General features: G+C 34.8%; 1 protein-coding gene across 1 annotated transcript; it reads left to right on the top strand.

Moving 5' to 3' along the window:
* The first annotated feature begins 10,843 nt into the window (after positions 1-10,843).
* On the top strand, positions 10,844-12,079 carry LOC126803109 (uncharacterized). Its single transcript, XM_050530863.1, has 2 exons — positions 10,844-11,033; positions 11,579-12,079. The coding sequence occupies exons 1-2, from the start codon at positions 10,948-10,950 to the stop codon at positions 11,880-11,882; spliced, it is 390 nt and encodes a 129-aa protein (XP_050386820.1). The 5' UTR covers positions 10,844-10,947; the 3' UTR covers positions 11,883-12,079.
* The last annotated feature ends 3,018 nt before the right edge of the window (positions 12,080-15,097 follow it).

The following is a 15,097-nucleotide window of genomic DNA, read 5'->3' as shown; positions in this document are numbered from 1 at the left end:
ATAGTACATATATTTTGTTCTTTAGCTGCTAAGGAAGTGGACAAGGGAAACCGGCCTGGTACACATTTAGATAAAACCGGATGGGAAAATGTTGTCAAAGCCTTTAAGGAGATAACCGGGAGGGATTATGATAAAAAAAACAATTGAAAAACAAGTGGGATTTGCTTAAGAATGACTATAAATTGTGGAACACACTAATGCAAAAGGAAACTGGCATTGGCTGGGATCCCTCTAAGAAGACTATTGATGTGACTCCAGAATGGTGGTCAAAAGAGGTGTGTTTTAAACTTCTGGTTGTATCTTGGGTTATTTTTATCTAAGCATGATTTTATAATGTTCATTACTTTGTGTCTATATTATGACATGGATGATTTCATTTTTAAATTGCAGAAAAATTCACAATACATAAAATTTTGTGATGGAGGAATTAGCCCTGAAATGATGGAACTTTATGATAAAATGTCCAAGGGTTGCACACCTCTAGGTCATTATGTCATGATTCCATCAGCTACTATTGATGTTGCAGAGGTGGTTGAGGATTCTGATGATATAATTTCAGTCAATGATGATATGGAACTTGAGCCCGAGCAAAATACTGAAGCTAAGGAAAAAAAAAGAAAAACTGTGGAGAGGCCAACCAAGGCTAAAAAAGATAAAGGAGTTTTTAAAGAGGGGAAGAAAGGAAGGGTGGGAGGTGTAGCAAAATTATCTAAGCAAATTGATCGTCTTATTGAAGTAGTTGAGAGTAGGAGTACTGCGACATCAGTCCATACAAGTTCTCAAGGGACTAGTATTCAAGAGGTGATGCGAGTAGTCGCAACTTTACCCGGAACTGAAAATGGTACCCCTTTGTGGTGGTTTGCAACGGAGCTGTTTTGCTCCCAAGAGAAGAGAGAGATGTTCTCTGTGATGACAGATTCAGATCTTAAGCTTCAGTTTTTGCTTCTTAATAAAAAGAAGGCCGACCCTTCATTTGTAATCTGAAAATTGTTGTATTTCATTAGTTAAACAAAGACTAGGGTAACAAAGACCTTGTAGAATTGGTTCTGTTTGCTGATGGTACTTCCCTTTATTTGTTTATTCATGGTACTTTTTTTTATTGAGATTGTGCTTTCAAATAAACATGATTTGTTTACTATGGTACTTCCCTCATGTTTTTAATGAGGTTGTGCTTCTAAATAAACTTGATTCATTGTTTACTGATTATTGTTTTTTGTTTTTATTGAGGTTATTTATTTATTATTGTTTTTTGTTGATATATTGGCTTATGTTAAAGATATTGATTATATATGTTTTTGTTAATGTCATTGCAGATTTGTTATATGATAGACAGTTCTGCAGAGGAGTAGGAGATTGATAAAGCGTTGGTTAAAACGTCTATAATAAACCCTGTAAAACATCATCGTTAGTATAAAATAAGCAGGGATCGTTCTTTCTGGGGAATTGAAGGGAACTCTAAACTTTTAGTGTTAACAAATAATTGGGGGTTTGAGATTGATTATTAACTACTAAAATAAAACCTAAATTACTATTTACATGATCGACTTCTCTTTAACAAACTTAAACCAAATTTATCATTACACCACATAATTACAAGTTCGAACCTATCATGCATTCTAATTCGACCAATTACATACTTTTTAGACACCAATACAATTAGAGCCTTAGGGGATCATCTAATCATGCAAGATTTCAATTAACATTTAGATTGACTTATGGCCTAATCTAAATTTGCATGCAATTAAATTCAATAACACTTAGAGTAGAAATCAAACAAGATTACATTTAAGCATCAAATCTTTGCTGGAGATATGTTTCATGTGTGGCGTCACCCACCATGGTTTCACATGCAAATTTTCAGAATTTTTACCACTTTTAATCAACACAAACCGAACCTACTTAGGGCATGATTCGATTTGTGTCAATATGGTTGATGAATCTAACACTCAAACACAATCTTAGGGATTGCATCCAACCACTAAATTCATATGCACATATCTGAAAATTATCTAAAAGTATGAGAAAGATGATTAGAACACAACAATAGAAATACAAACTCATTAATTATAAGAACATAGATTCGACATAGTCTCAAAAAAATATCAAATACAATCTGAAAATTTGAAAACAAATACAAAACCAATATTTTCACATAAACAACAACTTACAATCTTCATAGACAAAGAATTGTAGATTAACACAAATAGACGAAGCCATGGAGATGAGTTGCGAGAATCACACGTTGTAGGAACCTTGGAGGTGTGTCTTCAATGGTGAAACTCGGTGGAGATGATGATGGTTTTGGGGTGGACGGCTTGGCTAATTTGTGAGGGAAGTTTATGGTGGTGTTTTGGTAGAGTTTTGGCTCTTGAATGCTAATGAGAAGTGATGATATTTGAGAGGTGAAGCCATGTATATATAGAGGAAAGATAGAGGGTTTGAAATTGCTTCTTTCTTCCTATAATAATGCCATGCTTTAATCCCTTAAATCATGGAAAGTTTTATTCCCTAAAACATGCCATGCTTTAATCCCTAAAACATGCCATGCTTTAATCCCTAAAACATGCCATGTTTTATTCCCTAAAACATGCCATGTTTTATGCCTTTAATGATCATCTTCTATTTAATTGTTGCATGACTTGGCTCCATCTTTTGTTTTTTAATTATCTCTTTAATCCAATCTGAAAATAAGAAAATAAAATCATAAGTAAGAGATAATTAGTTTCAAAACCTAACAAGGATTCCTAGTCAAACTAGGACTCTAAACTAATTATGCATTTTAACTCATGTAAGCACAAAAATGCATTCAATACCGCTCAAGACTCTTACTACGACTCAATAACTCAATAGTACAACAATAAGGGCTAAGCAAAGTACAAATTGAGGTAAAACCATGTTAAGAACGTCGCACAAAGTGCTCCTATCAGAGATGGATCAAATTATATGTGTAGCCGGTCACCTTATGCAAGTGTATATCGAAAAATATATTATGAAAACTCCATGTATGACAAGCTCTCACACAGGGTACATTTGGTTATTAGAAGTGTTAGAAGGCAATGAAACAAAATGTTATAATGTATTTAGGATGGAGAAGTCATGCTTTTATATGCTATTGAAAGATGTTGAAAAGGTGTTCAAGGGTTCAAAGCACATTGACACAGCTGAAACTTTAGCAATGTTTCTTTATATTTTGGGAGGTGGTGAGACAAATAGACACACACAAGAACGTTTTCAACGTTCCGGAGAGACAGTGAGCAGATATTTTGGTATAATGCTGGATATATTCTATAATATAGCGAAGGAGCTTATAAAACCATTGGATCCCGAATTTAGGAGTACTCCGAAAGAGATTGAGAGTGATGGAAGGTACATGCCTCATATTAAGGTATGTATATTGTTTTATCTAATACTTGTCACTTTATTATTCATATATATTTGTTGAAATCAAGATAACATACTACTACAAATTTGTAGGACTGAATTGGGGCAATTGATGGGGTTCATGTGCAAGTTGTGGTGTCTCCAAAAGATGTAGTGCCATATATTGGTAGGAAAGGGTCACCCACCCAAAATGTGATGGTTGTATGCAACTTTGACATGCAATTAACATTTGTATGTGCAGGGTGGGAAGGCACTGCTCATGATAGTAGAGTATTTTCATATGCTACACAAAATCCTCGATCAAATTTTCCACATCCTCCAAACGGTAATTTCTAACTTAGGTCTCGAGTTGTTAGTCATAAACTATAAACTATATATATATATATATATATATATATATTCATTTTTACTCTTTATTTCAGGAAAATATTATTTAGTGGATGCCGGTTATCCACAACGAAATGAGCGATATCACCTTCCACATTTTCGTATAGGTGATGAACCTACGGGTCATAAAGAAGTATTGCACATTCTTCCCTTAGGAGTATAATTGAGCATACATTTGGAGTTTGAAAAAAAATGGAGTATTTTACGTGATATGCCAAGTTTTTCTTATGAAAAACAAGTAAAAATAGTTATTGCTACCATGGCTATTCATAATTATATAAGAAGGTATGCTCAACAAGATCAAGATTTTGATGAAGATGATGATTACCCAAATGAAGAAATTGGTGATGATATGGAGGATAATGAGTATGAAGAAAATGGTGCGGGGAGACAAGAAATGGTGGTGCTAAGAAATATGATTGCACAAAGTCTAATGGATGCATTGTAGTTGCAATTTAAATCGACTCTAATATATTTTGTGTAGTTATTCTATTTAATTATGGTGGATAAATATTTTGTGTAATATTCTGGATGAATTTTGACCTGGTTATTTTAAGAGTTTAACGTAAATTTTTTATTTGGTTCAAATAACGTATAACTAAAACAATTGCAAACAATTATACTAGCAATTGGAATGTCTCATAGTGTATAATTCAAATAATTAATACACAAATTAAAAGTTAATGAATCATTTTGTCCATTTTAATAAAACTTTAAACATTTATTAATATTTTGGTAATTATACATACTAAAAGCCCTTTTTGTTTATAATTTACCAAACACAAATAATAGCTTTTCGCTCCCACAACAGTTTTGAAAACAATTTACCGAACGCCTCAACTGTTTTCTCTCACAGCAGCTTCAAAAGTCATTTTACTCACAGCAGCTTCAAAAGTCATTTTACTCACAGCACAGCTGTACCAAACTGGGCCTTAGAATAGCATTTGGTTTTTAGTTCATGATATGTACTCTATAATTAATAGAATATTAATTAAGATGCATAACACCAACAAAATAAAATGATATTGAAAAAAATAGGGCAAAACAATTCTTATGAAATTTCTATAAATACCTATAACCCTATTTTACATTCAAGTTCATTTATTGTTGTATAAAGTTGTATCCAATTTTACACATTTTAAAACATGTTATAAAATACAATACACAGTCATTGTCTAATGACAACTCAGAAACAAAAACAACGAGTGTAAGCTGCGATAACCCAAAGCGACCCAAGTCACACCGTCACACAGTCACACCATTGACCCAGGTCATAACCTCACAATAACCCAACAAGTGAACTTGCTCCTATATATCTGAAACTTAGAAGTGGATTTAGCAATAAATATATTGGTATTTGCGGCTTTTCCAACCAACCTACGCCTCTTTAACACCATCACCATCACCATTAACGTGTAAATTTAATTAAAGATGTCATCTAGAGGAAGTATCTCTTGTAAGAAAAAATCAATTTGCGACCTGTAATTTCATACTATGGGATAATTTTCATTTTCAGGGTAATAAGGTTAACATTGGCCCATGATTATCATGTATTTTGCTATTTTATATTCTAAAAAAATCACAATGGAAAATCTCTTGGACAAACCCGAGTTTACATTATCGAACTCCAAGACACATGAAGTCAAGGTTGAAATTCTGTTAATTAACCAAATTAATTTCACCTTGTCGAAGTATGTCACTTTCATGAGCGGTATTTGTGTCCGCAATGAATTTGCTTCCCCATAACATGTGTGTGAAAAAAATGGAGGAGAAAACATTGGAAGCAAATTTGCCAATTTTCGACTAATTGCTCCATTTTTTGTCATTTTGTCCAAAATGGATATTAATTATCTTCTAACTTCCACAAATACCCTTGTGAAATATATTTCTAATTTTTATTCTTTTTTCCTCCCTTCTTTGATGCCACACATAATATCAAACCAGTATTGTTGATCTTCAATTCAAGAATTTTACAACTGCAAATTAAAAACTTAACCATGATCATTGCACAAGCTCTTTATGGGGGTGATTTTGTTAGTTGGATTTGTTCTTTCTAATTTCAGTTTTTCTTCTGGGTTTTTTTAATCAAATTCTTATGGGTTTCAAACGTTGGGTTCTTCACTTCTTCTCCAATCTTTCTTTATTGATCAATGGACAAGCTTTTCCTTGTTTGATTTTATCTTGGTTTCAATCTCTCTTATTTGCATCATTGCACCCCTCTTTATTTAATTAATTAAATTATTAATATAAAGAAAAGAAAATAGATATCATGGCCATTGGTAAATATAGATGATCGCGAGTTCGTCCGTACCGGACCCAAGTTTTTTGCAAAGACAAAAAGAAAGGATAAGAAATGACACCCAAGGGGCCAAGGGTATTTGAGGAAATTAGAAGATAATTAACATCCATTTTAGATAAAAATGACAAAAAAATGGAGCAATTAGTAAAAAATTGGGAATATATGGAGTGATCAGTTAAAATTGAGAACAAAATGAGTAAACTATTAAGATCCTAAAATTGTAAGGTGTGACCAATATTTTATTCTTTTATTAACCATCACATATTCACAATCATGCATAATCATCAAAGCATAATGGAATTGCATATTCTTCTTCTGCTGCAAATAGAATTGCTTAGAGTTTTGGACACTTAGGTTAATTCATGCTCTCTAGCTGTGTTCGTTTGTCCAGTATTTTCAGTTTTGGATATTGACTTAAACAATGATGAATTGATTTTGGTGAATTAAACAGGCTTCAGAGGAAATAATGCTTCCAAAAGACAAGCAGTGGCCATTTCTTCTCCAAAATACCATTTCTGCATTTAGCATCTGCCGCTTGGTATCAACAACGAAGCCATTTTGTGGAAAACTCTTCCTACCTCGGCCTCCACAAAGTTTCTCCACTCGAGCTAAATACCAAATTTGGTTCTTTGGTGGATTGCTATCTCTACATGAGTTGTTATTGCTTTAATTTACCTTCTCAAAATACATAATTATCAAAGGTACCAATGAATAGGAAATTAATTTATTCCAAATTTTCAATTACCACAAATGAGAAGAACGTACACAATTGAAAAAATGTGAGGAGAAGGAAGAAACCTAAGTGTTATTTAATCTTGATATGATTTAAAAAAGAAAAAAAAGATTTATAATTAAACTCAAAAAGTAATAAATTTATTAGAGTAACCATAATTAGTGAGAAAAGAGCGAATAGACACATGTCATTAATATATGTGAGTAACGATGAAGATTGAGAACTTAAGGTGGTGAGTAAATTTACTTCTATAAAACATTTGCAATTTTCCTGATGATTTTGAGCAAACGTCAACGATATATCTACCTTTCCATTTACAACATCATTTACAAGGAAGCAGAGCTTCTTGATGCTCTGGAAGCAATAATCTCATTCCCGGATTAGGCTGTCTCTTAAAGCAGCGCAACAGCCTCAGCAGTTGGAATGGTAGCCTTTCCAATTCAAACGCTTTGGCACTACAACCCCACCCTGGCCTAGTGGCCCCTTCATGGTTTCTGAAAACGTAATCTCCTAGACAAATTGTTGTGAACAGAGACATGGAAATTGAGTTTGATGCTTTCATATTCATTCATGATTTTGATGCGTGTAAAAACCTTTTTACTCGTACTCATAAGGCTGTTATTTCGATGAAATAAACAAAATTACAAACAAAAACCGTACTCCTAAGTTGACGCATGAATTGATAAAAAAAAAAGTTCACAGATGAATATTATTACTTGTACTCTAAAATCCAATGCGATAGCATAAATTAAAAACATATCGATCTCTATCTTTCCCAAACATCTTATCATAAAATTATCTACAGGAGACTTAAGGTTCTTGGCAAAGAAACTCAGTATCAAATAACAAAGATAAATGTAGCCGAGATTTGAAATTAATTTCGATAAGAATTAAATTCAAATAACAAAGATATTCTCGTATTGCATGGTTGTTGCGTTCATCAACTTTCGGGCACGTACGTATTTCAACTAAAAGAGGAAAATGGTGTTCGACTGTCGTGCGTTGTTACTTAGATAAACTCTTTTCACTCAATTTGGATTGGATCCTAATGAACTGGTTTTGAGAGGACTCACACGCCTATTCAAAACAAGATTAAGATTTCATGGCAATTTACAATCTCATTCTGGAGTCTTCGGTGCACGCAATTGTTCTTCATTATTACTATTGATCGGAAAATATGCATGTCATTTTTGTTTGAGAATATGAATAACCACTCCAATATGTTCAACATCTTGCATGCCACTCTTTTGTAACCGAAAACTTATATGAAAGTGATGTATTTTATTTTCACAAATAGAAAAATTATTATATGTATTCGGTACATAGTCTACGTGGTGTATCTTTTTATTATTATTAATACATTTTTATTATGTTTATTTTTGATTGGTTATTCATATTTAAATAATATTTTTACATTTCACCACATGCATTTTTATTATATCATGGAGTAATATGATTGGCTGTGTAAACCACATAAAAATATCACGTGGTGTTACGTAGTGTTCTGGATACACAGAATAATTACTCAAATAAATAATTATATCTTAGTAATTCATGGCGCATGAAGGAAAAACAGGAACCCATATATGCCATGTAGTAATAGGGTTATTCGACCTCCCAAATTTTGAACTTTTTGTCACAAAGAATTCTTCTCTGTTTAGGATGGATATCGAAAATGTGGATAGGTAAGAATAAAACTACACAAGGTGTTACGTCGGGATTCCTGATGCCTAAGTCAGCTACAAGATAAATATGTTTAAAGTTAGGTAGGAGAAATGTGAGAGTAGAAGTTTATGAGGCTTACTCTGTTATAGATAAGAGATACATATTTATATAGCCAAATAGTGTGTGATTATAGAAAATTGAACTGCCCGTGTGGGGTTAATGATGCATGTTATGGACTTTTGTGCAAATCATATCACAATATTTAGTCATTTAAATGACGTGACGTTAATACAAAAGATAGATAAAACAAAAATCAGAATATGTAGGTGACAATAGAATCTCCTTAAAAAATAAAAACATACAAAAATATAGAAGCAGCCCCCCAGTAATTGGAGGCCAAAACGGGTACCCGAATCCCAGGAAAAATGGGACCCACCCAATACTTATCAGCAACACGAGCTACAATATTTTATGTGCTAAACACACGACTTGTCATTCCGCTCATTCCGGACCGTCCAATTCCAATTACCCGTCACTTGTGGCTTTTAGTCCTCCCTGGACCGTCCCGATCTTCTCCACTGTACCGTTCTAATTACCTGTGAGGCACTGTAGCATTATGGTATTCATCAAATTATCCGGCACTATTAATATAATGACGGATAGATCCCCGGCCCTCTTAAAACGACAGCAGAGGGTTTCTGAGTTGAGCATTATTTCTTTCATGAAGACTCGATTTACCTTTTACCTCTTCTTAGTTTTCAATCCAAAAGCGCGTGACACCACTCCTCATTTCGAGTTTGAGCCACATCAACTAGAATCACTTCAATTTGACATTATAGCTGATACGTATCCTTGTACATACTAATGTAGAACAATTACGATGGCAGTAGAATCATCAGATTGTATCAATTACACTTTACTGAGTTTAATACATGTTTTTTAGTCAAGCTAGTTCGCATCCTCACTCATTGATAATATCTTCATTTTCTTGCATGTAGAGAGTTGAAAGTTGAAACTCGAGAATTCTAACTATGAAACTGTCTGTGGCAGTTTAAAAGTATTACACATTATTATATGCATGTGATCACAAAGTTGTGGAGGCCCGATTCTATTATACGTAAATGCATGCATGCCTTTTTTTTTCTTCCACTACATTGTATTAAATAACTCACACACACGTACTCTTAAGTATATTTTAGTGAGATTTGAATTGATGATTTCTATATTATTAGTTAAATTATTTAACCAACATAACTCACCGATAAATGTATACATGCTTTGAAGATCCTAACAATTAGTTATTATTATTATTATTATTATTTGTGAAAAAGGATGACGGAATTGACGAGACAAATTAATCCTCAAGTCCGTAACTATGTATGCACCATAAGTTGCCTCATGGAATCAAACTACATGCCGGTAATGAAATCCTCTGTTTGATTCATCTTCACATCGACCAAAAAGAATTAAAATATCTAAGATGCATGCCATGCACTACATATATAGAGAAAGTTCTTCCGTGGGGCAACCCCACCACGTGGCGGCGGTGGGGCTGTCCAATAAAGAGCTTAGCAGGGAGTAGTTTGGGTATGATGGTTATTTAAGTGAGGATAATATTGGAATACTGAAATAAATTTCTAATAAGTGATTGGCTTGCCCCATAACCACGTGGTGGGGAGGTCCGCATATAAGAATTTTCCACATATATATTCAATGCATGGAACAAGTTGTGTAGCACGTAATATAAAAAATCGACAGCATGCCAGCAACCACATCAAGATGTACGTAAAGTGCAAGTAATTTATATCATTAGAAATATCAAGATCTTGCCAATCGGCCCAATCGATGGGATATAGTTGTTAGTGTACGTACGATGAAATCTGAAACTATGTTCTGAGTTCCTCAACTTCCTACACATGATAACATGCATCTCAATGATCTCATCCTGGATCGCGTTCATCACACTCAGTGTTGCCGAGCGTAGTCATAGCACTCGTAAGTTGTAACGTACTAATTATATTGGGCATATGTGAACAACTAAATAAAAATAAGAAATGATACGAAGCAAGCTCATGCAGGGGACACAAGTGTCATTTTCTCACCTCTAAGCTATTTTAAGGTTCACATCTTTTCTCCCTCCTGCCCTAACTGAAAACGACTGCAAGCAACCTGTGGTCTACCTGTGTATAAATATATATCCAAATTGTTAATATTCTACTGAAAAAGTAAATTTATTTCATGTATAAATATGGATTTCACAAACCGACTCAGCTCCACCATTACTTTCTCATATATAAGTCTCTCGCTTTCTCTTTCTCTTTCTCTTTCTCTCTCTCTCTCTCTCTCTCTAGACTCTTAAGCTTCCCCCCCCCCTCTCTCTCTCTCTCTCTCTACTTGGATTTGGATTCTGGGTTTCTGTTTCTTCTGCGTTTTAATCGACTGAAGCTTGGGATTGTCCTCGAGCTTGAAGAAGACGAAGAAGATGAGTGTTTGCTGCATGTGCGGTGACGTGGGTTTTCCTGACAAGCTCTTCCGCTGCAACAAATGCCGCAACCGCTTTCAACACTCGTATGGATTCATTTCATTCATCTCTGTCATTTCATAATCATCATCGTCTTAATCAGTAATTACCTATATTCATACATGTCGGTGTGTATGTCTGAGTCTCTATTTATAAGACATCGTATGCATATTTGAATCATATCATCATTATATATATATATATATATCATCGTGTTTGATAGGTACTGGTAATTGAATGGTAGAATACCCATCTCAATAAAACACCCACTCAAGTCTCAACTAACCTATGTTATTATGGTACCATCACCATGCATGATCGATGATGCTCACTATATATGGGGCTAATATACATACATACACCATATATATATATATATATATATATATATATATATATATTGTACCATGCATTCTCATCAACACAGAGATATACATGTTTACAATGCAAGCAATTAGCATGGCGAAGATCTTAATGTTTAATTAATGCTAATAAAGATGAGAATAAAAATATTGACCAATTAAGCAAATGCCATGTGCATCTGATCGCGTTACATTTTGTGCTTGAACTAATTTGTGGTCAATATATTTAGGTATTGCAGCAACTACTATAGTGAATACGCGGAACCGATTGAGCTATGCGATTGGTGCCGAAGTGAAGAGACGAGCACGACTAGGCACGGCGGAGGTAGCTCTTCTAAGAAATCGGCAGCTTCTGCGAGCCGGTCGGAGTATTCTGGGGACAAGATCAAGCAACACGATCATCATACACCCCGTGATCAAGAGATGGGTGGTAGCGGAGAGAAGGCGGCCGCAGGGAAGAACCACAGCAGCCCTGTGCCGTCTCCGAGAACCGCTACACGAAGGTATAAGCTTCTGAAGGATGTAATGTGTTGATTAGAGGGCGGGCTTGTGTTTTACAGAACAAATGTTAGTTGCTATATATATAAGTACGTACGTACGGACTTGCCTGATAGTAGCTAGCTAAGCTTGTTTAGTTTCCATGGAGAGTGGTTTGATCTTTGAGTTCTTCTCTTTCACTGGCTATGTTTTTCTAGTACGCTGTTAATAAAATAAGGTACCTTCTGTTGGGATCAGAATCAGCATTATCATTGATGAACACTTAGCATGCATGAACTTTAATTCATCTATTCATTTTTAATATAATTAAGCACAAATCGAAATCAGATTTCTAGGTTCTGTAAATTTTACCCAGCTGATATGTTCTTGTTTCTTCTGGGAAACTTGGAGGGGATTGGATATAGTCTTTTCTGCGTGGGTACATATAGAAGGAGATGATCATTGATCAGTATTTTGTGTAGGGTTTGTCGCGTCTCTCTGTTACAGCAGAGACTTACACCCTCGTTGCTTTGTTGAGTCTTAAGAAACAAGAATTGAATGCTCTTCTGGGATTCCTTATTGCCTAAGAATTCAGAGTACCTAAAGCCTGCTGCTGGCTATTAACTATTCACAGATTCATTCAAAGCCCCTTTAATAGATTTCTAGCTAGGCCCTCCACCCTCATCTGTATTATTGTTCCAAGCAAAACTAATCCAGACAAACACAAAGGAGAAACTAGAAGCGCTAGCTTGCTAGCTAATATGAAATGTGAATGAAGGTTAAAGTGGTGGGTGTTGTTGGGATCTTTCTTTTTTATTCTTTGACAAGAGATGTTGTTTGGTTCTTGGCCATTCATTCCAAGCGAAGGAATTCTTTGATCTTTTCTTCTTCTTAGACATGCTTTGCTTTGTAGTACTGTGTTGAACCATATATATAGTCTATGAAATATCTGTATCGATCCCAAGTACACAAGTTGATAAGGTCTCTCTTGCTCCCACTGTACGTACCTGTTCTGGCCATTTATGAGAAACAACCAAACCCCTCTCATTGGGGTAGGCTCTTGAATTGACAATGAAGCCATCCTCTTCCTTGCCCTCCAATAAATCTCTTTTTCTTGCTTGCTTGCTTCTTATAATAATTTGTTTCCTAATTTTTCAGTGATGATCAAATAGTTAATAATACAAAGCATGATGACTTACACCCAATAGATGTTCCTTCGTTCCTTAGGTCCACACTACCCTTTCTTTCCAAACAGTCATTAAGATGAGTCACATGGTTGCTTCAGCTTCATACCTTCAACCTCTCCTCTTATCCGACTTGCAAGCAAAAGCGCGCTTGATCACTTTGTGTGCGTGTACGATCGATCTAGCATGAAACACATGCAAATGATACAACAACGCTATATTGCATTGGTATTATATGATCTTAATTAGCTGCTACATGTACATGCATGTTAATTATCCTCTATTCGATCTGAGCTATACTTACTGCTGGCAATTAGCAAATAGTTCATGGCTGATATAACCTAGCTGATTAGTTACAAGTTAAAATGAGATGATCTTTCATAACCATAACGACATGATCGCCAAACATCCTTGACATGTTAATCCTATGATCGGAAATATTCATCTAAGTAGTTGGTTACGTGACTTACATCTAGTACGTACTATGTTAAAAGTTGAAACATTGAATCAAGTTTAATTGATCAATGATACTTTACTAGTCATGTGAATTGATTTTCTCTACCTTGTATATTAAGAACACAATTGTGTGACGAAAGCAAATAAATTGGGTTGATTTCCATTATTTGATTCATTCATCGATTTTTCACATAATTTTGGAACGACGACATAGTAATAATACTCAAGTTAATATGCATATAATTCTAGTCCACTGACATATTATTGGTTAGCAAAGTAGTTTTTGTTGAAAAAATGGTTAATAAACCATTTAAAACCAAATTTTAATTGATTAATTAAAGTAAGTTAAACTTATAATTAATTAAAGATGAACATAGATATGAGTTTTCCATAATGAGGGTTACAAGATCATATGTTTGTTTGTGTAATTTGGTTTGTGGGTGAATAAGAAATTGTCACTCAAAGATGGCTACTTAGAATGAGGGAAATGTGTTTGTCCCACATTGGAAAAAAGAAGTGTTGAAAAGACTTTATATAGAATCCATTATGTATGGATTGTAAAGTGTGTAAGCCCTTTTTATATCCTCTCGCGCACGCACAGGGGGGGGTGCAAATCCCAGGTCACAAGAGAAACTCGTACGACCTGCGGACACGAATGCAACACCGAATTGAGGGTCGGAACGCAGGTTCTTTTTGCATTTCCGAAAATTCGGTTTTGACTTTTCAAATTCTCTTGACTGTTCAAATTCTTCTTTTGTAACAACTGTTGTAACGACCCTAAAATTTCAAGCCTAAAAACTCAAAAATTTCAAAGTCGTTAGAACACTAAAACAATCTCAATTTAAAATCGAAATCATTTAACGTGCACAGCGGATCATCACTGAGTTCTCAATACAACTCAGAAACCAATTATTACAAACCAAACATATAATTCAACATTATATCAATTGGAAATGTATAATCCTCACAAGATAGTCACACCAAATCCTCACGCAAGCTGGAGATAAATAACTTCAAGTCCTCTGAGCGGTCCGTCAATTCCCGCTAATCCACACCTGCGGAGTTATCCACTACACCATCGAATTGGTGCACCGGGATTGTAAACACAAACCCGGTAAGCTTTACAGCTCGTATGAGTAAAATGAAAATATATAACTCGCATATCAATATATACGAAAATCCACAAATCAAACAAATATAAATGCACTCATGAGTCAGTGGACGGCCCATCTGGTTGTCCCAAATAAAAAGAAGCGCTCATGAGAAATTAAGTAACCCTTATGGTTACCCAAATGCATTTATAATACGGGTACCAAGAACGCTGGTACACATCTGTTACCCCTCTCGTAATACACCGCTGATATTGGATAGCCACCCGCTACCCAACATCCAAATAAACTGAGTACCCATGAGCAGATAACCACCCGTTATCTCACATGCAGTACTAAGGCAGACAGACTAGAGCTCTAACTGTATCGTAACTTTCGTCCGGCCAAAGGCTAGGTTCCGACTTGCCAAACACGTACAATAATCTCACATCATATTGTACCAAATCACGTCCGAAGACAAATCAACATTTTAACAATCTCAATGTTAAAATCACGTACAATAATCTCACATCATATTGTACCA

Source organism: Argentina anserina, chromosome 7 (assembly GCF_933775445.1).
Source record: "Argentina anserina chromosome 7, drPotAnse1.1, whole genome shotgun sequence".
NCBI lineage: Eukaryota > Viridiplantae > Streptophyta > Magnoliopsida > Rosales > Rosaceae > Argentina > Argentina anserina.
This window is presented reverse-complemented; position numbering and strand designations above follow the sequence as displayed.

What these genes read in the sequence shown, in the direction of transcription:
- LOC126803109 (XM_050530863.1), top strand. Translation starts at nt 10,948, where the DNA reads ATGAGTGTTTGCTGCATGTGCGGTGACGTGGGTTTTCCTGACAAGCTC. An exon ending in CGCAACCGCTTTCAACACTC is followed by an intron (nt 11,034 to 11,578) that starts GTATGGATTCAT and finishes CAATATATTTAG; the next exon opens with GTATTGCAGCAACTACTATA.